This window comes from Scomber japonicus, chromosome 15, assembly GCF_027409825.1.
Source record: "Scomber japonicus isolate fScoJap1 chromosome 15, fScoJap1.pri, whole genome shotgun sequence".
NCBI lineage: Eukaryota > Metazoa > Chordata > Actinopteri > Scombriformes > Scombridae > Scomber > Scomber japonicus.
In genome coordinates, this window is record NC_070592.1 from 12,683,577 (window position 1) to 12,707,697 (window position 24,121).

Below are 24,121 nucleotides of genomic sequence, written 5' to 3' on the forward strand. Positions count from 1 at the left end.
TGAGATTCAAAGTTCATTCTTGACTTTAAAAGCAGAAGCTCAACATTACATCCATTTAGTAGCTACTCTGGAGCTTTTGATCATACTACAGTTGAAAGAATTGAAGAAATTAAACCTTTCTCTTTAAGGTTTTAGAAAAAATTGAAGACTGCACATTTACAGATCCATGTCAACTGGCTAAACTCCATCAGCTGATGAAGATTATGTGACTGAATAAGTGGAATATATAGTTTCTAAAGCTTATAATGTTCAGATATTGTTATGACTGTGTCTGAGAGGTTCCTATTCAAATCCATAGCAATTTTTGTGATTTTGGTGGATTAAATATCTTTATACTTTATGATGTGTCTTTAACTCAGGACATGGATTTCATATTTACAATTTATACATTTAAAAATGTTAGGTATCATACAGAAAATGGCACTAAAAAGAGGACATGTTCCCTCCTTTCTGACAGTCTTAACAAATACTCACTACATTGTCGCAGCTAAAGGTATTATGTCTTGCTGTGTTTGTAACAAAACTGGGTCATTACTGGGAAACAAAAGTTCAGCTCTGAAGATTAGCTCCATCTATTGTTTTCAGCTGTGGCACAGCATGTCCTTCAGCTCAAATTATGCTCTTGTCTTACAGAGCATGACAGATCCCAAAGCAAGACTCCAAGACGCTTAAACCTCTGGCTCGTCTGCTTCTAACAGCAGAATTTATCTTGAATGTCAATACATATTTTATAGCAATCACACACCATTCAGAGCATTGGCACAGGGCGCAGGAACACGCAGCAGGATTGTAGAGGTTGATATTATACTCTCTCATTGGCCTGAGATAAGTGCTTTCACATTTCTGCACAAACTCTCTTTGTCTTACACACTCCCTCTTTCTTGAGTTTTTCCTCCTGATTGGGATTGATAAAGGATTTCTTTGCAAAAAAAAAGAGCGCCCCTGCGTGGTTCGCTTACCTGTGAATGACAAAAAACCAGACATGGTGGATTTTAACTGTGTTGGTGCGTCATACCTAAATGACAGCAGACACTTGAGAGTGGTTTCCTGGAGAGTATTACAACCTGTTGTACTTTAAGACCCTTAGCTAACCCCAGGGGTTGACTGTAGCTAGGCAGGCTAATGACCAGCTTTGGTACTGATGGAATACAGAGGGTTGTGATGTTGAGGTGAAAGGGACATTTTGTATGATAAAAAATCAGCTGGAACCTGGAAAGAGACTCAATGTGCCTTCAAGTGAAAGAGTCAATAGCACGGCGGCAAGTAGTCGCCAGTTCATTTCGAATGATTGTGTAACAACATGGAAAGCAGACATTGCACTGTAAGTTTTCATACACGTGTGCTACCATTCCAGCTTTGCGATTATAAAAAGTGGCCAATAATCAAACCATTTACATTGTGATGCAGTGGTTACTGGATGCTACAACAGTGCTTTGAGAGATCAATTTAAACCTGTGCTGCCAGTTTGGGCTGGGGAAAAAAGTGAGGCAGCAACCATCTCAGAACAACTGATTGGCTCTTTTTGGACGCATCCTTCATATTGCAGTCAGTTTGCTAAATGAGTCAAGCCTCCTTTAATTATTACCAAGCTGCCTGTGAATCCGACATATAATGTCTGCTGCAGATCCTTGGCCAAAAGACCTTGTATGTTCCAAACACAAAGAATCTGGTCCCCTTTATCACGCCTGGTGGTCACCATGGCAACAGCAGCAACATCCAGGCAGCTCATAAGGGCTATTAGCAACGAGGAATTTCAACACCAGGAGAGTCTGAGAAATAGACGAGTTGAACATATGTACTGCAACCAAGAAGTCTAAATACTTTTGACATGACAATCACAGCTTCACTTAAAGTGAAAAATATCATAGCTTTCAGGTTTCCTGCATTACAGTTCAAATGCAGGTGAATTACCATTTACTGCATGTTTCATGAACATGCACCACAAGATGGGATTTCTAGAACACCTCATTTCAATACTTCTTATACTAACACAACCCCACGCAAACACATACTATTATCTCAGCAGTATTTGTTAAAACACTGCAACAAATGGTACAGTTACATCCCAAGAGCTATATCAACATGCCTTTCCCCAGAGGTATGAATGAATTTCAGATGGCAGCGTTATTTTATGCAATTATTGTTAGTGCTCTGGGAGAAGGGGGCAGATTATAAGCCCTACGCATGATATGCAAATATGTTACACTGCACCAAAAAGGCTGATAATAAATGGAGCCGTGCACATGTAATGTGAGTTCACATTAAATGTCATATGAAGTAATAATGTAAAAATGCTGGAACAATATTATGTCAAAATTATAATGAATGTCCTTGCAAACTGAGATTATGAAAATGGATTGTTTCATAAAGAAACATTGTGCCACATCTTGTTGTCAGCATGACCTTACTTTGTCTTTGCTCAGGTTAGTGCTGTTGCCAGGATACTATTTCCTATGGCAACACTTGAGCCAGCGAGGTGAGCAGCTCTGAAAGGATCCAGGTAACTGGCTGCTCTGTATCCTGTAGACCGGAAGCCCGTACATGACCACAGAATAACATGCTCGAAACACGCACAGCCACACACATAACTAGCCCTCCAAGTTCAGTTTTGCTCAGTGCAGTAGTTTATATTTTCTCCCTGACAAAATAAAAATGACTTCCGGTGAAATACAGCCATGATTTATCATTTCCTCAGGGGTAGTACATGCAAAGGTGTTTATTTGGAAGTTATAAACATGTCCATCAATTTAGGAACTAATCATACATCTTTTGAAGGATTTTTAAGCTATTTTGCCAAATTATCAATTTGTTCATTCTTACAGTTTTCACAGTCGAGTTACGTGTCAAATGCATCAGAATCAGTTGCCTCTGCAAATACTGGAGCCTTCGGTTCAATAATGCTTATTGCACTGCAGTATTGTTTGTGCATTTCAGATTAAATTCATTTTCAATCCTCGTTTGAAACAAAGTGAGAGCAGCACTTGTCCATTACAAAGGAAGGTGGAAGTGTTTTATATGAATGTTATATGTATGGTGCTCAGTATTCACTGCAACACATAGCAGATGCTCTCCATCTGTGTGAGAGCATACTGCCACCATTTGTTGCAAGCATGGTACTACCTTGGTCTTGCAGTTTCCTCTTACTGATGCAAAAAAGGTGTAAAAGTAAAGCTTCTAAACTCTAAACTGCAAAAGCAATTCATGGGGAAACTGCCCATGTCATTTTTCATTGACCCTCTTATTCTGTCGCACAATCACCAGGTTGTGTATAGGCCTTAATACTTTCCTTCTCTAAACAGATTGACAGGATGCAATGCGTCATTAAAGCCACGCCACGCCTACACTCGCTCATTGACCATCAACTCTGCAGGATTCAGATGATGAAAGTGTGTGTCAGGGACAGTGAGATCATACGACACTGTGCAGGGTTGAGCATTGTCTGTCAGGAAGAGCTCTTCATCAATGGGACTCCATTATGACTCATTTGTACTAAACACCCACCACCTCTTGTACTGTGCAAAGCTTCCCTTTGTACCATAGAATGCCTCATCCAGCACTTCAGAGATGAGTACTAGGTCTTGTCTTTTTGTGTAATAGGACCACAACACAGGGAGATCTAGTTGAGATTGCTGCACAGTGTATAGACAAAATATGCACATGAAACTTGGGACACGTGCAGCTTCTGGAGTATAATCAATAAATGCAAATGACCAAACACAAAGGAGGGAAAACCAATCTGCATTTTATATTGATGGAAAACTTGAGTAATCCTCTGTATGACTGCATGAGACAAGTTTACAAACCTGTGAAAAACTATGTGGGTTTGCTTTCTGTCTGTTTGTATTGTGCTCCACTTATCTGTCTTGGACTTGAGACATGGACAGAGTGCACAAATACACTCTGTGTGTTGTGGGATTCAAGCCTCTGGTGATCTTGAACAGGATTTAGTTGGTTGACAAAAGGAAAAAAAAAATTAAATGTCTGTTTCCAAACAATTTTCCAGTTGTATGTGTTGCAAACTGAATGTAGCTTCAGTTCCATAAAACTTAATTGTGTGGGAGAACCATTGAATACAGAACCAAAAACATCCTGACCTGGGTTTCATTTATATAAACGTTCCATGTTTGGTAACATAGGAACAAGGATGACGCTTTATCTTGTAGGTGCTTGGCTTTCTAATGATTTCCAAGAATTTTCCTGGAAAGAACTGCTGTGTGATTGGATGCAAATCAGGGAAATGGAGACAATGATCAGTCAGTACACAAACAATTAGTTCCCATCCAAACCAATTCTTGTGCAACCTACAGAGTCTTTTAGTCAGTGCACAGCAGCTGAACATGTAAAAATGTTAAATTTGTCCATGAACAACCAATTCATAATATATGAAAGATTAAGCTTCCCATAATGAAAATGAATAATGCATGAACATGTACTTGGGTTTAAATGTGGCAGTTATTTCAAGGAAAAATGATTTACACAGCAGAATATGCCGAAGTACAAATGGAAATGCATCAGATCTGCGATTTGTTTAACCCTTATTCTGACCATTCACTGTTTGCCCTCATCATTAAACTGTATACTAAACTTCTGAACCACAAATGTATTTTTCATTCATAAATATTAATTCATGTGATTAATACTTAATTCAACTTTCAGAGAGTTTATGATTTATACTATTTGTTTATGGAGGGGAAAAAAAATCACAATAACAATGTTATTATCCTGTATTACAAAAAGTAGGCAAACATAACATCCATAATGATTTCAATGAATGAACATTTTCAATGGTGATTAAAAAGTTGTTGTTTTTTTAAGTTTAACCCCGAACACTCTATTTATAAAATGTATATCAGCTGCACAAAAAGAGAAAACAATGTAAAATGTTGACATATTTGCATTGTAGTAATATATTTAACAGTCAAGACATAAGACAAGCGACTTTTCTCCAGTGTTGCAAAGGCTATGTGACTGCTTGGCAGAATAAAACACCTTTCCCCCGTTTTTCTCACAAATTTCCCACTTTATAATATCAGAGAATATTCAAGGTTTTTTCTCAGAAATGTATGAGTTTTTTTCTAGCAAATTTGTAACTTGATAATGGTAAAAAAATATCCACGTTTGTTGTCGTAAGTTGTTTTTCTCTAATTTAACCAAAATGGGGAAAATGCATATCTATATTGTTTTTCCTAGGACGGCACAGTTATGACCCGCCCTACTCCGCCTCTGATTGGCTAGAGCTCCTTGCATTCATTTGTTTAATTGGTCAGAGGGTCAGTTAATCAGAGGCAGTGTAAGGCGGGTCATGACTTTGCCATCTTAGGAAAAAAATAGCCTCCTTTACATGTTTTGAAGGCGTCTGGGAAATGCCCTGCTTGCTGCAGCTGTCGGTCCCCGCCCCTGCTGCTGCTTCCTTACCGATTTCGCCAATTTTCCAGACGAGTTTGTCGTCAAAGCCCGACGCAGACCCACTTCCTGGTTGCTTAGTAGAAACACTATAAAGTTTTCTCTTACTGTTGTTGCATCTGCACATCGTATCAAACAATAACGGACAATGTCGAGGTTTCTCTTGAGAGCAAACCTCAGAGGATGCATCGCCTCTCAGATCAGAATGGCATCTGATCAGGTAAATAATGCTGGTTAGCATTAGCTTGCAAACATCTGCTTATATATTCTCAGTGAAGCCTCATGAAGCTAAGCTAGTGGATAACTTTAGTGTTGTAATGAAGTGATGCAGCCAAGTGTACAGTGTGCTTTTAGACATCACTTTTTAAACATAGTAAGCTTTCAAATACTCAAATTGCGAGTGTAAAGTGTAAAGTGCCTTGCCTTGCCTAAAGTAGGTAGCTCTTCTACTACTGGGTGCAGTGGCTTTATGACACAGTGACATGGATATATATTTAAAAATGTAGTAGAGAGGATTATCAGTAGTACATACACAGTTAGCAGCTATACATCAAATCTGCTTCACGGTGTCATGCAGAAAAAGTAGTATTCCTGTGCTTTTCTTTCTTTCTTTCTTTCTACTTGGTTGTTCTAAGATTGTGCAATTATTTGTTTTATGGTACTGTATGCTATTGCTCTATACTATGAATACCTTCTTTTTGAGCTGTGAGACTTTCTTAAAACAGTCAAATGCCCAAATCAACAGTGAAATAGGTTTGCCTTGCCATAATCATTATTTTCCTGATTAGACCTGCTATCAAATGATCCTTTTAAAGTAATGGGGGACAAATTCGTAAAAAAAATAAAAATGTATTTAAAAGTTTATGTGAAGCTAATATGAAGCTTCAGTTGTTCAAATGAGTCAAATCTATGTAGCTATATTTCAATGTTACAGTCTTTTTAGTGCCAAGGTCTCTCTTTTTGTTACTATATTACCACCACAGTTCAACAGGCAAACACAAAGGGGGAATTTGATGCTTAAAAAGAGCAAATGTGGCTTGATATGAATATCAAGCCACATGAGCTTCAGATGAACTTTTAAATTCACCTGTACACAGAATGACAGTGGATTTTGGCCCCTTATCACTTACATGGAAAGCACATTTGAAGGCGACCTTTTACCAGTCAGTATGAACAGGAGGAACGATTACAGTGAGAAAACCCTCTTTCATAGTTTATGGACACACCTTTTTACTAAAGCCTGAACTAGACTGAAAAGGGTTAGGAACATAGTTTGATTTAAGGATGTGACACTCCCCTAACAAACAGGTATAATATGTCTTAGACAGTCAGAAATGTTTCTATGTCAGAACAGAGAAAACTTTCTGAGGAAGGAATTATGTCACCAAAGAAACTGTATAGTGACGAAGAAGAAGGATATTGATTTAGTGTAAAGTACATTTATAAACCCAAGATAGTCTGTCCTGATGTGCTATTTGGATATTGGAAATCTGTCGACCAAATTGTGACATTGTGACAATAAATACATTTCCTCTATTTATTCCAGCTTGGCGAGTTGGGAAAGGGAGCAGGGAAAGGTGGAGGTGGAGGAGGCTCTGTGAGGGAGGCAGGGGGTGCGTTTGGAAAGAAACAGGTAGCAGAAGAGGAGCGGTACTTCAGGTGAGACACATCCCATCCCATACAATGCATACCTGCATCCTCAGTTTACTCAGCAAAAAGATTTACCCCGGTTCCCTTTTTCACTTCTTAGACAAAAGGAGAAGGAGCAGATGGAAGCGCTGCGGAAGCATCACGAGGAGGAGATTGACCACCACAAAAAAGAGATTGAGCGCCTACAGAGGGAAATCGACCGCCATAAGGGAAAAATCAGAAAGCTGAAACATGATGACTGAAGCGGTTATCATTTCTCTTCCTGAAAGTCCGGCCACCTCATTGCCAAGTCAATGATGATGATGATCAGATATTGATTGATTTACTGCTGCTCAGGGCAAGTCCTGTACAACACATCATGAATATAAAAAGTACCAATAAAGTGCTTACTTTTTCACTCAGATTCTCTGGATGCTTTTCAACAAATGTCAATCAATCGATTTTTATTTATGTAGCGCCAAATCACAACAAAAGTCAAGACCCAACATTCCTCCATGAGCAGCACTTGGCAACAGTGATGAGGAAAAAAACTTCCCTGTAACAGGAAAAACCTGAGGCAGAGCCGGGCTCAAATTGGGCAACCATGCCTTGAGGGTATGGGGTTGGGTTTGGGTGTGAGGGAGCGAAAGTGAAGGGGGAGAAAGAAGGACATTTAAAGAGGTAAGGGAAAGAGTGAGAGAGATGCACAGTGACAATCATTTGTGACTCATTTGCGTATTCCTCTCTTTCTTCATTGTCAAAATCAGGGGTTGTTTTCTCAAAAACCCCAAATCTATTTAAAAAAAGAATCTGGTTAAAGTCACTTTTTATGAACAGTGACTTCAACCAGCTGCTGTCTGAATCTGAGTGAGTTTATTACAATTATTATTAAGAGTGAAACTTCTAAGTCTTCTTCTTCTTCTCTCTACATTGTTTTTGTTTTTTCTCTCTACATTTGTTCTACTACTATTACTACTACAACTAATATTTGCAGTAGTCATACAATGCAGTGAATTGTCCCCGGCTCTGGGTGGCATGGGCTTAGCCCCGGATCAACTCCTAAATCTGCCCCTGGTCAAAATGTAACTGGTTGATTGCGCCTTGAATAACTGTGTTGTTTTTTAAAGACAGAATGAGGCATTGACCTGCATTTTAATATGTACAGAAATTTGAATTTCATTGGGCAAAAGTCATGCCAGTCAAAGTTCAAGCTCCATTGTTGGATAGTTGATGATGAAGCGCTCGTTTTTATTCAGTGAGCTGCCCGATGTCAAACTACAGGCGGCTCAGATTGAAAAGCTCAAACTGTTCACCGTGGTTTTACATCCACTTTAGCTTTTCTTTCACCTTTCTTGTAAAAGTAAGCGACTACGTTGACCCTGTTGTAGGTTGTAGTCTGGACTTATGAGGATGTCTGTGTCCCCGTGTCTTAAAACGAACACACCCGCGTCTCTACTGCGCGGTTTCCACTCAGATCTCGCGATGTTTGCGGGTCGGTGGCGTTGTTCGGGCGAGTCGACGACGAGACCGGAGCTGTCTGGAAATCTGTCTCGTGGGTTAAGACTCAAACGTATCCTTCATAATAGCCATTTTTTGTACGTCCTGACGCGCTAATCGTTTCACATTTAAACACACGCCACATTTAGTTTCCTGAAACAGACTGGTAAGTTTCGCTAACTACCTGCTAGCAGCTTGTACGGAGTGTTTGATTTTTGTAAAAGGAGTCTTTCTGCACGGCGCGGCCTTCATAACGTTACCTATAAGCTCGTTAGCTTTAGCCCGCAAGCAGACCAAACGCTGATGTTTTTCTCAAGATGAAGATGATTTATGGAGATACGTGGGCGCTCTGCAGATTGTAATGCGCATCTTTATTGAGTGTAGAAATCAACCAGTGAGCACATGTAAATATGAAAATGAAAGGTGTCTACCTCGCTAGATAGCAGGCTGCATGTGAAGGGGGCGGGACGCTGGTTTGTTTAAGTGACCGGGTTATGTTACAGTACAATACTTAACTAATTATTAATTATTCTTTCACTGTGTTACTTCTTTTTTATTATTGTGTTATTACTTCTGTGCCTCTGTCGTGTCTCTTTCCTCCTCGTTGCCTTACTTTTATCTGCCTTGTTTGGATTTATTTCTCATGTAAAGCACTTTGTAACATTGCTAAGAAAACTGCTATATTAATACAGTTTAAACATTATTATGTAAACGTTTTAACGTCGATTTAATTAATCAAACAGTAGTTGTAGCTCAAGCAGCTCCAGCAGGTTGATGCAACTGTTTTTGCCTTGGGTCGTATTTAAAATTGATATAATGGTTTTAAAGTTACATGGACCCCCTAGTACAAGCCACATCACAACACTGTGGTTGTGAGTGTGTATAATGAGATCGTATAATTGTCTTCATTTAAACATTCGTTTGGTATCAAGTAATCACAGTATTTGTTTATCATCAGTCCTGAAGATGAGTTTGTGCTGGTGTTTTACAGGAGAATGGCTGCCGCTGAGGTGAACGGTAGTTCTGCCCCAGCAAAGGAGGAAGAGGAGCCCATGGATGTGACAACAACACACACAGAGAACTACCAAACCCTCATTGATGCTGGGCTCCCCCAGAAAGTTGCTGAAAGTCTAGATAACATCTTCCAGACAGGTGAGCGGTTGGGCTGGAAGTTGCTTTGAGATATGTTTGCAAACAGTGTTAATTATTGTTGTTGAGACTAAAAGTGACCACATGTAACTCTAGGTCTGGTGGCGTATGTTGACCTGGATGAGAGGGCCATTGATGCCCTGCGTGAGTTCAATGAAGAAGGAGCTCTTACTGTGCTGCAGCAATTCAAAGAGAGCGACCTGTCCCATGTACAGGTAAATACATGAATGGATCCTTCTTTGTCTTTAAGATGAGTTTTTATGTTGTTCTACATTCTTGTAAATGATGATCTCTCTCTCTCTTTTCATGTAGAATAAAAGCGCTTTCCTTTGTGGAGTCATGAAGACTTACAGGCAGAGAGAAAAGCAAGGAAGTAAAGTTCAAGAGTCCACCAAGGGCCCAGATGAGGCGAAAATAAAGGTAAATAAAGTTGTTTGACTTTGTTTTGCTGTAAAAAGTAGGTCAGTACGAATGTCATAACACACACGTGCAGCCATGCAGTGCAGGTAATGTTTTGTGTTTTGTCAGGCTCTGTTGGAGCGGACAGGATACACTCTGGATGTCACCACAGGGCAAAGGAAATATGGAGGCCCCCCACCTGAGGATGTGTTCAAAGGAACACAGCCAGGGATTGGGACTGAGGTAAATATAAACAATATACGTGTCAGGCTTCATTTGTCATTTGTTAGAGAAAAGTTGGATTAAAGTCGACATGTTTGAAACCTGTCTGTCATGATTGTCAAGGTTAAACTGGGTGAGAAGTATGAAGTCTGTTTACAGTAACATTCATAAAGGATCATAAACTGTGCTTTACAAATCCTTACACGTGTCCACCTGTTATTCTTGTTCATCAGGTCTTTGTTGGAAAAATCCCAAGGGATTTGTATGAAGATGAGCTGGTGCCGCTCTTTGAGGGTGCTGGTCCCATCTGGGACCTTAGGTTAATGATGGACCCTCTTTCTGGTCAGAACAGAGGATACGCCTTTATCACATACTGCAATAAGGATGATGCACAAAAAGCTGTGAAGCTTGTAAGTTGGATGCCAGGGAAAAACTTAAATTCACATTATAAAAATAGTGGAAATACTCAACAAACATTTTTGTGTCATTTTAAAGACAAAGAATTTAAACGTGAGTTGGTAAATTTGTTGCTGTTCATTTAACATTTAAATTGTTGTTGACATCCCCATTTTATTTTTTTAGTGCGATAACCATGAAATCCGCCCTGGCAAGTACTTGGGAGTGTGTATATCTGTTGCAAACAATCGCTTGTTTGTTGGATCAATTCCAAAGAACAAGACCAGAGAAAGTATATTGGAAGACTTTGGCAAAGTTACAGGTCAGTTTCTAAAGCTCAGAGGTGAATTTGTCAGAATATTCAGAGAAATCCTTAATCATGGAGAATGAAAGTCGTAACTTGGGATGACGTTAAAGAAATTATTGTTTTCTCTTACAGAGGGTCTTCAAGAGGTGATATTGTACCACCAGCCAGATGACAAGAAGAAGAACCGTGGCTTCTGTTTCCTGGAGTATGAGGACCACAAGTCTGCTGCACAGGCCCGCCGCCGCCTAATGAGTGGGAAGGTCAAGGTTTGGGGGAATCCAGTGACTGTAGAGTGGGCCGACCCAGTCGCTGAGCCAGATCCCGAGGTTATGGCTAAGGTTAGAATCGTGTCTTGTGCTTCTGCTCTTCAAAACACCACACTGTTGTTCTGCGACTCTACATCCTGTTTTTTCCTACATAGGTTAAGGTGCTCTTTGTAAGGAAGCTGGCCACAGCAGTTACTGAAGAGCTTCTTGAAAAGACGTTCTCTCAGTTTGGAAAGCTGGAACGAGTGAAGAAACTGAAAGACTATGCTTTTGTGCATTTTGAAGAAAGGGATGCTGCTGTAAAGGTGGGTCTTTCATTCTTTGGACAAGGTTTTTTACATGTCTGATGAGTCTATGAATGTTATAATAATGGATTGTTTGATTTTAGGCAATGGATGAAATGAACGGGAAGGAGCTCGGAGGGGAGGAAATTGAGATTGTCCTGGCTAAACCCCCAGACAAGAAGAGGAAAGAGCGCCAAGCAGCTCGGCAGACCACCAGGAATGCAGGGTGAGGCTGAGGGACCACGAAATGTGACTGGTCACTTGCCTGACTTGTTCTCAAATAAGGAATTAAATAAATTTAAGTTCATCCTTCTCTCTGTAGGTATGATGACTACTACTACTACCCACCTCCACGTATGCCACCTCCAGGCCGAGGCAGGGGTCGTGGTGGCCGAGGGGGCTATGCCTATCCACCAGATTACTATGGATATGAAGACTATTATGATGACTACTATGGCTACGACTATCATGACTACCGTGGTGGCTATGAAGACCCTTACTACGGCTACGAAGATGTGTACAGCATGAGGGGCCGTGGTACTCGTCCCAGCAGGGGGGGGCCTCCTCCACCTAGGGCTCGTGGAGCGCCACCGGCACGAGGCAGGGGGGGCTATGCCCAAAGAGGGCCACCCCTTGGTGGTCCGAGGGGTGGCCGAGGAGGGCGGGGAGCCCCTTTCCAGCCGCAGAGGGGCCGTGGTCCTCGTGGGGCCAGGGGCAATCGCGGGGGAAACGTCGGTGGAAAGAGGAAGGCAGACGTGTTTAACCAGCCTGACTCCAAGCGCCGCCAGACCAACAACCAACAGAACTGGGGGTCCCAGCCCATCGCCCAGCAGCCTCTGCAGCAAGGGGCCGACTATTCCGGTAACTATGGTTACAGTAATGACACCATGGAGTTTTCACAGGATTCTTATGGGCAGCAGTGGAAGTAGATGCACCAAAAGGTATTTGGCAAAGTGACAACAAAAAAAGAGAAAAACAACAATAAAAACGAGAAAAAAAAACAAAACAGGAGATTGGCCACAATTTTTGATTAACTTTTTATTCATCATCCCTCATCAAAAAAAAACAAAAAACTGTATATATCTCTCAAAAAAATGGACAGACCCCAGAATTGGCTCGAGATGATTGGCTGGAAAGCCTTTTGGCTGAAGAAGTGATGGTAACCGTTGTGGTGAATCATTTCTTACTCCTGCGGTTACATTGGGACATGTGTCTTTAAAAAAACAGCCCACAAAACACTTTTATTGTTACTTTTTGTTCTTGGTTATTTTAAAGCCAACAATGAACATTTACAAAAAAAAAGTGGACATTCATTTTCAAAAGTCTGAGAGGACATTAAATAATGATATTGCCTTGCAGGAAGTTTTTGTCCATGCCCCTTTCCTTCCCTCCCCTTCTTGTACTCCCTTTATTTGTGGTTTCTCATAGTTGCTTAGGGACTTGCTTGTAAATAAATGCATATGGTTAGAGCTTCATACTTTTTCATTTTTTGCAATGGTGGAGAAAAGAATCCACAGGAAGGAAGAAATCAAAGTTTTGTAATGTTCAAAGTGTATGCCTAGCATTTCTAGAGTTAGACAAATTGTGTTTTTTTAAACTGATACCATAACTTCCTATGTTTTCTTTGAACTTGCCCAATAGAATTTGGTTTGGCTTACCTTAAAAGCCATAGCAGTTTGTTCTCTGATGTTCTTTGTATTTATAACTTTTACGTTTGTTCCGTTTCAATAAAACTCAGCTGAGCATCAGTCAATTGTCAGATACTCAAATTCAGTGTTGTCATTCAGTATTTGATTTAATTTTTTTTACCTCAATTCTCACATTGGGATGAAGATCATCTTTTCCAAGTCAAATTTTTTTTGCTTCAAAGGATAATCAAAAGACTGAAATTGTGCAATCAGACAACGGGACAAGAGAACCTGAAAGTTTTTTTGGGTGATAAAGTGATTTAAACAGGATTTTAACCCTTTACTTTTCAGCGATCATGAGACTACAGTTATTTCCTGCACAGAATTCACATAGTTGCTATCACAGTCATATCAACAACTATAAAAGGACCACACTGTGTACTTTGCTTGCAGTTACCCAAGATTGTGCCTGCCTTTGAAATTAGTGTGCATAGATGTACAGTACATGCTTTAGTGAACCTCAGCCTACCATCACTAAATGCTGTTCTCTGCCATTTATGAAGAGAAGTGGAAGTTATACATTGAGTTCTTGACAGCAGTATTTTATCTTTGTGATAATTACATGGATGATCTCTGTACTTTTACAGAAGGTTTGCTAAAGGTATTACTCCAGTTATGTCCTTTGTGTCACAAGACATGCAGACTCACCTTGTTTCATAGCAGGTCCAATCAGAGCCAACCAGACAAATATTTTGTCCAATGGGATGCAGCCAATGAATATCATTACTTGTGCTAAAGCATAGAAACGTTTGAGATATGACGTTTGTGTACGATTTCTATAGTAAATGAAGTAGAAGTTAACATCTGTATAATTTTCACAGTGGTAGATTACCTTTTCTTTGCAACCTTAGTATGAAAAGTGTGTTTTTCACACCTTTTTTACATAAATGGAGGCTGATATTTACTAAAACACTGTACAGTGTACATCTTTTCACACAAATTTTAAAGACAAGGACAATCTATGATAATGTGAGATGTAAGTTGCACTTCTATGGTCCAGATACTGCCACCTGTAACAGTTAGAGCAACATATTTGACTCGTAATGGATTTGTGCCAGAGGTTAAAATCTTTACTTGTTTGCTGAATTTGTCTCCAATTCCTTTTCATTTCCAAAATGTGCACATTTTTTCCACCATCTTTTCTCTTCTTGTTGAAGACACCAAGGATCTGACCATCCAAAGGGTTAAAATTCTTCAAATTCACATTGTGTTCCTTTGCAATTGATCCACCTTTCAGAAAGGTTTTGTGTAGCAACATATGTGTAACATCTGCCTTTTGATACCATGGTATCATTGTATTTTGTTTCATGTGTCTGTCCTCTTATTCCAACCTGCCTAGGTGGAGAAGCATTGAGAGCGGCACCACTAGAATGAGGAACTCACCTGAACGGTACTCAAGGGTGAGCTAGCCTTGCACAGAGTACTGTCTCTTCTCCTGTAGCTAATTGTAATCACTGGAGAAACACTAGCCATAATTATAATGAATTTTTAAAAAATTGTTTCTTTACTAATATACTGCACTACGATTCAAAATTTTAGTTAGTTTTTTTTTTTTCAGCCAATGAATTATAATTAAGTCACTACAGTTGACTGAAGAATTGGATTTTTTTTTTTGTATGATTGTTTCACACGGAGATTCTTGGGGTGTAGACGGCATATTTTCTTTGCAGCCATAGTGTGAATTTCCCCCAAACCAAATGCCTTTATTCTTAAGAGACAAATGGCTGCTTCTTTAGACTGGATTAAACAGCCAGAAGGCAGGCAGTCAAGGATTTGGTAAGCGTTATAAACACCAAAAACCTGCAAACACCTGTTGCCAGTTTTGGCTTACTGCACCACAATCACCTCAGCTGTCTCTACACACACACTCACACTATGAATGGGGTGGGTGGGGGGCAGTGGACATTTCCCCTCCTATGCCACTAGAGGGGCATATACACACAAGCACTAGTGGTCCATTGTTCCTTTACACGACGCTGCATTTATTGGTAATTTCCAGAGCTGTAAAGGTGTTAATTAACAGATCAATATTAACTAGAGGAGACGCTTTTTCAAATTCATCAGATCACATCAGGGTCGCTGAATTAAATGCTGCTAAAATTGGCTCACGCTGTAACAATGAATGTGCCTCATAATCATGTCTTTACCCTTTAACACCACAAGATGGCAGTAGGTGGGCTGCACTATTTTATATTACACAGGTAAGACATTGATGTAGGGACCACAGCATTACAGCAGACTGCTCGTATCAGCTGACATACAGATTTTGGTTTGCATTAAAGTGCCATCCAGTGCTGGAGTGTCCTCTTTTAACAGCTTCTCATATCAGAACTGTGTCTTTATATGTTGCCTCTTGTCAGCAGGCAGTAAAGGAGCTGCCCTGATCCATGTGAATGAGTTCACACAAATGGAAAGGACTGATTGGTAAGATTGTTCATTATCTGAAATAACGCTCAGAAAGTCTGTGTTTGCACTTTTTAAAAAATGTGTTATACTTATACATGTTTGATGTAGTAATCTCTATTGACCTATTTACTTCCTAGAGGTAGTAAAATTTAAGATTTTAATCGGCAGCAAGTCACAGATTGGCAAATGTATTTCTTTAATTGGATTGTTTCGATATTTCATTGTATTAAGAGACAATAAAGTCAGTGTTTCTGGTCATTCGAGTGGGGTTGATGGTCATGTTGATGCTTAGAAACTGATCAGTCTGCACTAGTTAACATGTTCTTGTCTGTGTGGCTCCTTCTCTAGTTCTGAGTCAGGGGACGGTTCTCCCCAAGGTGCGATCCGGGGCCGTCACAAGAGTCTCAGATCTCTCAGAATGAAGTACTGTACAACACTGAAGTCCAGTACTCATGGATACTCTAACTGGTTTCCATCTTCCAGCAGAAGGATGAGGTAAAAACTAATCGTGGAGTAGTTCGGTTAACCTGGTATTGTAGTATTTACATAGCTTTTGTCACGTCACATTTTTTAATTTTACTTTTCCATCTTCAAAATGCGCACAGTCTAAACTCATCAGATAATAATGCATTCATAAAATTAGCCCATTGTAGTGTTAAGAAAATGTCTATATTCTAATGTTTAATGTCTTTTTGCCCAATGTAGAAGCACAAGAGGGATACAGCTGATGGACATGTCATGACCCAGAGCTCCATTCGGCAAACAGCTTCTTCTTTTATCCACACTAAAGAAATTAAAATTGAATGTAAAGGAAAAAATTTTGTTTCTCACCCAATACATTTCATTATGCAAGTAAATGTGTGTTTGTGTATGCATATTTACAGATATTTGTTAAAACTATTTTTCATATTAACATAAATATCAATAATTTATTTACAAGCATTACAGTTTTTTTTAATAATCTGACAGCACAGTACTTGTGTGGCCTCTTTGGAAGTCATTCTGAATTTTGTGCATCATCGTGGAGCTCATGAATTCAGTAATGGTTTCTTCTGACTATAACTAATACTACAACTACTTTCTTATTACACACCCTAACCAGTCAAACAGATGGAAATGAGGGTGGACCACTGTAACCTGTCAGTGTCACCTCTGCTCCTCTATCAGTGGTTAAACTTTGTGTAGGTTTTATATGACTGCACCAAATTGGAGAAGGGGGAGTTGCAAGCTTTTAACCCCTGATAACATTATATAAGTAAAATATATGTCCACGTTTTTATGGGCCATCTGTAATACTACAAATTGGATTTCACATACCGTTTTCTTTATAGATGAGTTTGTATTTTAAGGTGTTGAACGAGTATTTATAGCCATCCTTACACAACCGCGCCTATTTATTCATTTTTATTGCGTTTTATTCGCTTTAATCATTTCAGGATCTATTTGTAATGCATGGAGCACGTACTAGAAAACTAAACTGGTCAATGAAATGAACGCGTTTGTATTAATTGATGATCGTGTTGATATGGTAACCCCAAACCCGTGAAGTATCTTGCAAGAGCGACCATTTAAACCCGCACTATGATGTTTCCGCAACCTTAATCAGTCATATTTGCGCCTAAACCTAACAAGACCTCTATAATCACAACGTTGTCACGTCATAAAATACAATCATTTTATTTAAAGTGCATTATGTAGAAACAACGCGCACAAATCTCGCGAGAGTTTATCAAATCTAGGGTTACCAGTTATTTTAGTTGAATGGTCACGTGGTGTCCCTACGTCACATGTAAACCACGGCGAAGATGGCGGCTGCCGGGGGAGAGCCTTCCTCTCACTGCGTCTCAGATGATTTATTTCAAAGCTTCTACACGGAGGTACGATGAAATACAAGTGAATTAAAGTACTTTTAATGTGTCGTTCGCTCTCTTTACATCAGCTCACGTTGGTTATTATCGTATTTATAACCCTGCAAGGCCTCCAAGATGTGAGCTAACGCAACGGCAGAAGCTAACAGTGGCTGAGACTTAATTTCTCTGCGGTGGTTTGGACACCACGAAACAGCAATCATGCTTTAAATTGTCTTATTCCCATTCAATACAAATCAGTTAGACTCACGCTGAATCTAATTTAGTTATTCTTAACACGGCTCCTGTTAGCCCTCTATCACCTGCAATGCAGTGCACGTTTGACCAATAACACCAAATATAAATGTATCAAAGAAAAGATGAAGAGGTCTTTCATCACATTTTACTCACCGTCTTTCACTCCTAAATGCTGGTTGTGTCAAAAATGCAGATTGTTTTTTCATGTAGACTGAATCGTTGGCTGTTTTTTGATGGTTTCCTTGACGTGTTTTTGACAGGTGAAGCAGATTGAGAAGAGAGACTCTGTGCTAACCTCCAAGCAGCAGATAGACAGACTGCTCAGGCCTGGCTCATCCTACTTTAATCTCAACCCATTTGAGGTAACCAATTACACATTTATTAGGTATTTACATAATATATTTAGTTAAAGGTGGGTTCCTAACTAACCCTCTTATAGCAATAATCAGGTGCTCAAATGAACATTGACATATATTTGTAATCATGCCTCCTATTCACACTGGTCATTGGAAAATCCCTTCATAAAGCACTTACAATATAAGTTATGCGGGTCAAAATCCAAAGTCTGTGCCCAAATGAGTCAAAGTAGACATCTTTCATTGTTCTAGTCCTTTCAGTGCCAATGTCCCTCTTTTTGTAACTATACTTCCACCACAGCTCAACAGGGAAACACTAAGAGGGACGTTTCATTGTTCATATGGGCACCTGAGTGTTTTAAGACAGACTTGTACAAATGTCACAATGAATGTTAGATTACAAATGTTTGGCGCTCAATGTGGCAGCTTTAAAATGGGATTATTTAGTCTGACAATCAGGCTAAACATCCAAAGTATTAATTTATAAAGACATAAAATTGATTTAAAAATTGTCTCAAGTAATCAGTGTTTTTTGTCACATACTGTCACCATCACTCTCATGTGATTAGTAAACTAATATTGCCATTTTGTCATTAAAATGTTCAGGTGCTTCAGATTGATCCTGATGCAACAGATGACGAATTGAAGAAAAGATTTAGGGCGGTAAGCAAAACGTCTTACTGACATGTTGCATTAAAAACCTTTCTCCTTTCTTTAAAGACATGACTCATCTGTGGAGATAATGATAGTTTCATAATTCTCTAATCTTTGGTTTCTTTAACCTTGCAGTTATCCATTTTGGTCCATCCAGACAAAAATCAGGATGACCAAGAAAGAGCACAGAAAGCTTTTGAAGGTATAAATGCTCATTTTTTACTTCCCTCATATTTTATATATAGTTAAATCCATGCACCTTCTGTATATCATGATGTCCAAATCATATAAAGTGGTTGTGTATGATGAGTAGTAAAAGAAACATGTTTTAATCCATGTTTGTATCTTATGTGTTGTAGCTGTGGACAAGGCATACAAACTGTTACTGGAACCGGAACAGAAGAAAAGAGCTTTAGACGTGATTCAAGCAGGAAAGGAATATATTGAGCATATGGTGAGTGGTCGCTAAATCCCCCTTACCTTAGATTTGATGTGTTTTTTGTGTCATCTCTCTTGATTTGTGTTTGTTTGGTAATGTTTTCTTTTTCTTTCATTGTGTGCTCCCAACAGGTAAAGGAGAAAAAGAAACAGTTGAAGAAAGAAGGGAAGTCATTGGATGTGGAGGAGGATGACCCAGAAGTGGTAAGTCAAAAGGAAAAAAGAAAATTGGGCATAATTACTTTAAATGAGGATTGATTTGTTAATTAACGTAGCTGGATTATGAAGTAACAGTCTTTAAACAGTTGATACCATGTGTCACATTCTAAAATCACGGTTTTAATATGTTAAAGCTGCACATTTGTCATAACTGTCCTTCAAAGCTGAACTACATGTGAGTTATGCTTTCTTTTTCCAGTTCAAGCAAGCAGTGTACAAACAGACCATGAAGTTGTTTGCAGAGCTAGCAATCAAGAGGAAGGAAAGGGAAGCAAAGGAAATGCATGAAAGGTAAAAGATGCATATTATATTTTGACACTATCTGCTATCAGTATCACCAAATTATGTCTGAAAATAATTTAACAGTTCAAGGTCAATTTTATTATCGCCAAACTTCATCCAGAATGTCATGTGTTAACTCATCTTTCTCCTTGTTTCTTCAGGAAAAGGGCAAGAGAGGAAGAAATTGAGGCAGCAGAGAAAGCAAAGCGAGAGAGAGAATGGCAGAAAAACTTTGAGGTGCGTCCCTGTAATATTTTCCTTTCTGATCATACACTGAAACATGTTGGCTTTGTTTTTGGCACTCAGTTAAAATACTCTTCTTCTTCTTTTTTAACAAATGTGACTCCTCAGGAAACAAGAGACGGGCGTGTGGACAGCTGGAGGAGCTTCCAGGCTAAAGGCAAAACTAAAGAAAAGAAGAACAGGTCCTTCCTCAAGCCCCCCAAAGTAAAGATGGAACAGAGGGAATGATGCTGTTAAAATCGGACTTCACTAGATTACCCTCCCCTCCCGTTCTGTGTACCCCCCTCCCATCCACCCACCATCCCTTTGTCGTCTCCAGTCAGCTGTGTAGTCGCCCTCACGCAGTCATCAGGATACACGTCGTACGGCAACTTCTTCATCCTGACCAACGTAGTTTTGTACTTGGTTTTCTAATGTACATATTCGTGATCTGGACCCTGAGATCATAACCTGCCTCATGTCAGAAAGAGAAATGATGCATCTTCCACTTATGTAACTGACCAAAAGAGAAAAAGAAAATGTGGTTGGTCATTAAGTTTGCTTTTTGTTCTTTATTTTTTAAATACAAAATAAAGCTTGATGTTAACAAGCCTACCTTACAGTGTGGAGTAGATATGTCGTCAGATTAGTGCACACGAGATATTTCTGGAGAGGTCGTCACCTCACAGAAACATCTGCTGCAGATGTTTTTGTACTCTACAGTATTACATGCCCTCTGACTAACTTGATTAGTTTTACCTTCACATTTCATAGAGACAGTTCTCATTTAGCAGACAATTAGAAATAGAAACAGAACAAAGATTGATTCTTCTGCAAAACACGTCATGGAATCAAGAAATGTTTTCCTAAATAAAATCATTTCTATAAATGGACGTAAAACCAGCCATCCAAACATTTTCACTTTTTTTTTTTTTTTTGGTAACAAGGTGTTTGAACTCTAAAAAACACATTTCCTCCACAAGCTTTTCCACGTGCAGGTCCCTCTTTGGTCAAAGTCTCTTTGGAAGGATAATCTTTCAAGCACAGCCTGATTGTCTTTGAATGTCGAGTCTCACATAACCTTGCACTGATCTCCTCCGGCAGCAGAAGGAGCAGCAACGGAAGGAGATCCGTTTGTGCCTCCCAACAGTTCATCCAGACTGAGGCCTTGGAAAGCTCCAAAGAAGGAAGCATCCTTTGCTGCTGATGATGATGATACCGGTTTCCTGACATTGGTTGTCTGCTAAAATGTGGAAAAACAATGGATTAGAAAGCTGACAGCACTTTAAAAAGATCATTTTTTTAACTTCCATTTACTGCTCACTTACCCGTGGAAGGCAGTGATGGCTCCTAAAGTGAGCTGTTCTCACGGACCCGCTGGAGTTCTTCTTGGCCAGTAAATCCTGCTGTCGTTTCCTTTTGGCAGACAGCACAGAGCAACATTAGGAGCAGCACATGGGCAAGCAGCTTATTCATGTGAGGAAGATCCCTCATCCTCATTAAGCCAAGTCATGTCTGGCCAAGAGTCTGAGCTGGATACCAACAACAGCAACTGAAAACTTTGAATTCATTTATCAGTTATCTACTATAAGAGCAGTATCAAAGCTGGTCTTTATAAATGATTTACAGCTGTGGACAGATGTTTTAATGTAAATCCCTGGATGACCATAAGAGACTAAAAGGCCTGTTTTAGTGCTGATCACTATACTTAACAGATTATTCCCATAAATCTGAATTTTTGGAGCCACTCTTACCTTTCTTTCTTCAGTTCAGCTTGGTACACTCTGAGCCAGGAGTCCTGGACTTTCTGGCTGTTGCAAGGAACGCTTCTCCTCCTGCTGATGCTCCTCCTGCGGGCTAAGCTGTTTCTGCGGACAGACTGGCTCCTATTGGGCACTCTCTTGGCCGAAGTTTTCTTTCCGGACACGCAGCTGGTGAACTGCTTCAGCGACATGAAGGAATCCATATCTAGAGTTGTCTTGTGTCGATGTTGTGCCAGGAATACAGGATTTACACTTTTTATCCTCACTTCTACTAATCCTAGAACAATCTTTCCAGTTGAAACCAGGAATGACGTGTCTTTTTATCTGCAAGAGAGAATAAAATCATCATGAATTAACAGCATTTTAAGGTTTTCTTCTGTGTGTATGTGTGTGTGCATCTAAAATCAGTCTATGGCTGTGGTTCTCAAAGTTAGGAGAGGGAGCTGCAGGGAGTCCCTAGCAATAAAAAAGGGGAATAAATACATGTAATAAAACATCTAAAAGCAAAAATCATATCTAATGGGGCTCCTTGGTCTCATTCATGTCAGATTAGGAGTCTTTGCCATAAAAAGGTTAAATAATCACTCTCCTCATGTCATCTTGCTTTCGAATTCTATCATGTTAACATAACGTGCAATTTAACACTATATATATATATATATATAATGCAATAATACCCAAAAAGAAACAATAGGACAAACCTGTAAGTGGTATATCTCCTTTGGACAATATCAGCTGTTTGTATTATCGGTTGAAGCTGTGAAGTGCAGCATCCGTCCCTTGCATCGCTCCCAGTGTATTTCCTCTGCTGTGTCACTGTCTGCTCTTATGGGGGATTTGACTGATGACCTCTGAGGTCCTCGACCCAGGATTAGCTGAAGACGCAAGAATAGTTGATCCCATTAACAACAGAGCAGCTCTAAAACAGGATAACGGCTGCTTGTTTACACGTCCATCACTAAAATAGCTCATAGAAATGTTTATGTTTTACAGGTGGGGCTTTGCTCACGTTTTAAAAGTCATGTTCGTCATTTCATTTCATTTTTTTTTAATAGTTGTTTGTGTTATAAGGTGCAGCTGTTCAATGTTGTCGGCCAGGAAGCCAGACAGATGGACCATGCAGGCCTTTAAGGAGGGTGGTGGTGGTGGGCCTCTGCGTCACAGAATCGTCACCCGCTTACCTTTCAAACACAAGGATGCATTTTCATTGACTGGCGACATTAAGCACGTGAGTCAGAGACAGGTGAATGACTCATTTCATTCACAGATTCATTCATTCAGTGCTGAGTTCAGGGGCCAGATAACGAGTGTGCACAAAATACCACGCAAATACCTCACACCATCCATCAGCTGTTTCTATTAGACTACAGACTGTGATGTGATGACGAAGAGATGAGGTGTAAAGGTAAAAGGCTAAATGTGTAAGTGAAACATCATTTAGTCTGACAAAAAGCTACACAATGATTTCCTTCTAACATTTATAAACGTAATATTAATAACTTTTTGTGTGCGTTTTGTGTATTTTTATTTCATCCTTAGATAAAGTTTGTTTAAATACGAGCTACAAACTATTAATTGTGTACATTTCTGAGCTATAAATGCTGATGATGTTTTTAACAGATCCGTGAGATGAGTTAATGATAAGGGCGGTACAAAGAGACGCGCAGCCGTGCTTAATGGTCGTGCGCAAGAACAGCTGTTCTGTAATAACAGCTGTGAAACTGCACCACTTCTTTCCTGATTGTTTTAATGGCTGTTGTACAGACTGGTGAAGTGGGCATCATGATGATACGGAAACAGTCCTCACTAATCACCCATTTATGGCTCATTGCAGGGGTGAAAATCAGGCTTGTGCACATGCGGCCAGTTCTACAATGACTGACATTAAGAAAACAGAGAAACATGCATACGCACAGCTTTGTCAGTCTGACGACAAGAATGCGTATTGATACTAGTTTTTTTTTATGCATCTGGTCCCGGTCTGGAGAGGACTCTTAAACCAGATACATCCCAACAAGATACTCTGATGCCTCGGACTGCTACTTAAATGCCAGTTAAATCAAGATCTGCGTCATCTACACATTGGGTGGTGGAATTAGGCGCATTTACTCCAGTACTGCACTTAAGTATAATTTTGAGGTACTTTGCTTGACTATGTACACTTAGGCTACTTTATACTTCTACTTGACTACATTTTTACACTGTGGTATTGCTCCTCTTAATTTTTAATTTAAAAAAAAATCGGAATACTTCCTCCACCACTCACATATTTGACCAATTTCACTCTTACAATAAAAATGACAGATATGAAGTGGCATTTTCTGAAATTTAATATTTGATATTAATGTCCCCCTCGACCCCTGTATATTTTTGCTGTAAAGCCCCCCACCACCACCAAATTGTTCCAACCGTCCATGGACAGGTCAGAAATGAACT

The 24,121-nt window shown here is 39.6% G+C and overlaps 4 protein-coding genes across 7 annotated transcripts; 3 read left to right on the forward strand and 1 right to left on the reverse strand.

Moving 5' to 3' along the window:
- The first annotated feature begins 5,362 nt into the window (after nt 1-5,362).
- On the forward strand, nt 5,363-7,450 carry atp5if1a (ATP synthase inhibitory factor subunit 1a). Its single transcript, XM_053334368.1, has 3 exons — nt 5,363-5,623; nt 6,950-7,062; nt 7,154-7,450. Exons 1-3 carry the CDS (start codon nt 5,552-5,554, stop codon nt 7,293-7,295), a joined length of 327 nt encoding a protein of 108 aa, XP_053190343.1. The 5' UTR covers nt 5,363-5,551; the 3' UTR covers nt 7,296-7,450.
- A 1,088-nt stretch (nt 7,451-8,538) lies between these two features.
- Nucleotides 8,539-16,480, forward strand: LOC128374100 (heterogeneous nuclear ribonucleoprotein R). 4 transcript variants are annotated; one of them, XR_008322964.1, is made up of 15 exons: nt 8,539-8,695; nt 9,521-9,681; nt 9,775-9,893; nt 9,991-10,098; nt 10,207-10,320; nt 10,533-10,709; nt 10,882-11,017; nt 11,135-11,340; nt 11,424-11,573; nt 11,657-11,778; nt 11,875-12,413; nt 14,580-14,640; nt 15,604-15,664; nt 15,995-16,141; nt 16,352-16,480. XR_008322964.1 is itself a non-coding variant. In XM_053334356.1 (13 exons), exons 2-12 carry the CDS (start codon nt 9,525-9,527, stop codon nt 14,612-14,614), a joined length of 1,863 nt encoding a protein of 620 aa, XP_053190331.1. In that variant the 5' UTR covers nt 8,539-8,695; nt 9,521-9,524; the 3' UTR covers nt 14,615-14,640; nt 15,604-15,676. The 4 variants fall into 4 exon arrangements, 3 of the variants coding, with proteins under 3 accessions (XP_053190331.1, XP_053190330.1, XP_053190329.1); XM_053334356.1 differs by lacking the exons at nt 15,995-16,141; nt 16,352-16,480 and having other exon boundaries at nt 15,604-15,676; XM_053334355.1 differs by lacking the exons at nt 15,995-16,141; nt 16,352-16,480 and having other exon boundaries at nt 14,580-15,731.
- Nucleotides 16,481-17,450: 970 nt separating this feature from the next.
- Nucleotides 17,451-20,659, forward strand: dnajc8 (DnaJ (Hsp40) homolog, subfamily C, member 8). The gene is made up of 9 exons (XM_053334365.1): nt 17,451-17,523; nt 18,012-18,113; nt 18,714-18,770; nt 18,897-18,963; nt 19,121-19,215; nt 19,332-19,403; nt 19,618-19,709; nt 19,862-19,937; nt 20,052-20,659. Exons 1-9 carry the CDS (start codon nt 17,452-17,454, stop codon nt 20,169-20,171), a joined length of 753 nt encoding a protein of 250 aa, XP_053190340.1. The 5' UTR covers nt 17,451; the 3' UTR covers nt 20,172-20,659.
- Nucleotides 20,660-20,826: 167 nt separating this feature from the next.
- On the reverse strand, nt 20,827-22,596 carry si:ch211-81a5.8 (uncharacterized protein LOC560648 homolog). Its single transcript, XM_053334366.1, has 4 exons — nt 22,387-22,596; nt 21,677-22,009; nt 21,251-21,338; nt 20,827-21,165 (listed from the first exon to the last, which is right to left on the reverse strand). Exons 2-4 carry the CDS (start codon nt 21,886-21,888, stop codon nt 20,995-20,997), a joined length of 471 nt encoding a protein of 156 aa, XP_053190341.1. The 5' UTR covers nt 21,889-22,009; nt 22,387-22,596; the 3' UTR covers nt 20,827-20,994.
- Between the last annotated feature and the right edge of the window lie 1,525 nt (nt 22,597-24,121).

Excerpts from the sequence above, each read along its gene's own strand:
- atp5if1a (XM_053334368.1), top strand. The coding sequence starts at position 5,552 with ATGTCGAGGTTTCTCTTGAGAGCAAACCTCAGAGGATGCATCGCCTCT. Across the intron at positions 5,624-6,949 it reads TCAGAATGGCATCTGATCAG|CTTGGCGAGTTGGGAAAGGG; the intron begins GTAAATAATGCT and ends TATTTATTCCAG. Across the intron at positions 7,063-7,153 it reads GAAGAGGAGCGGTACTTCAG|ACAAAAGGAGAAGGAGCAGA; the intron begins GTGAGACACATC and ends TTCACTTCTTAG.
- LOC128374100 (XM_053334354.1), top strand. The coding sequence starts at position 9,525 with ATGGCTGCCGCTGAGGTGAACGGTAGTTCTGCCCCAGCAAAGGAGGAA. Across the intron at positions 10,710-10,881 it reads CACAAAAAGCTGTGAAGCTT|TGCGATAACCATGAAATCCG; the intron begins GTAAGTTGGATG and ends TTATTTTTTTAG. Across the intron at positions 11,341-11,423 it reads ATCCCGAGGTTATGGCTAAG|GTTAAGGTGCTCTTTGTAAG; the intron begins GTTAGAATCGTG and ends TTTCCTACATAG.
- dnajc8 (XM_053334365.1), top strand. The coding sequence starts at position 17,452 with ATGGCGGCTGCCGGGGGAGAGCCTTCCTCTCACTGCGTCTCAGATGAT. Across the intron at positions 19,216-19,331 it reads AGGAATATATTGAGCATATG|GTAAAGGAGAAAAAGAAACA; the intron begins GTGAGTGGTCGC and ends TGCTCCCAACAG. Across the intron at positions 19,710-19,861 it reads GCAAAGGAAATGCATGAAAG|GAAAAGGGCAAGAGAGGAAG; the intron begins GTAAAAGATGCA and ends TTGTTTCTTCAG.
- si:ch211-81a5.8 (XM_053334366.1), bottom strand. The coding sequence starts at position 21,888 with ATGGATTCCTTCATGTCGCTGAAGCAGTTCACCAGCTGCGTGTCCGGA. Across the intron at positions 21,339-21,676 it reads GCTGAACTGAAGAAAGAAAG|GAAACGACAGCAGGATTTAC; the intron begins GTAAGAGTGGCT and ends GTCTGCCAAAAG. Across the intron at positions 21,166-21,250 it reads GCCATCACTGCCTTCCACGG|CAGACAACCAATGTCAGGAA; the intron begins GTAAGTGAGCAG and ends TCCACATTTTAG.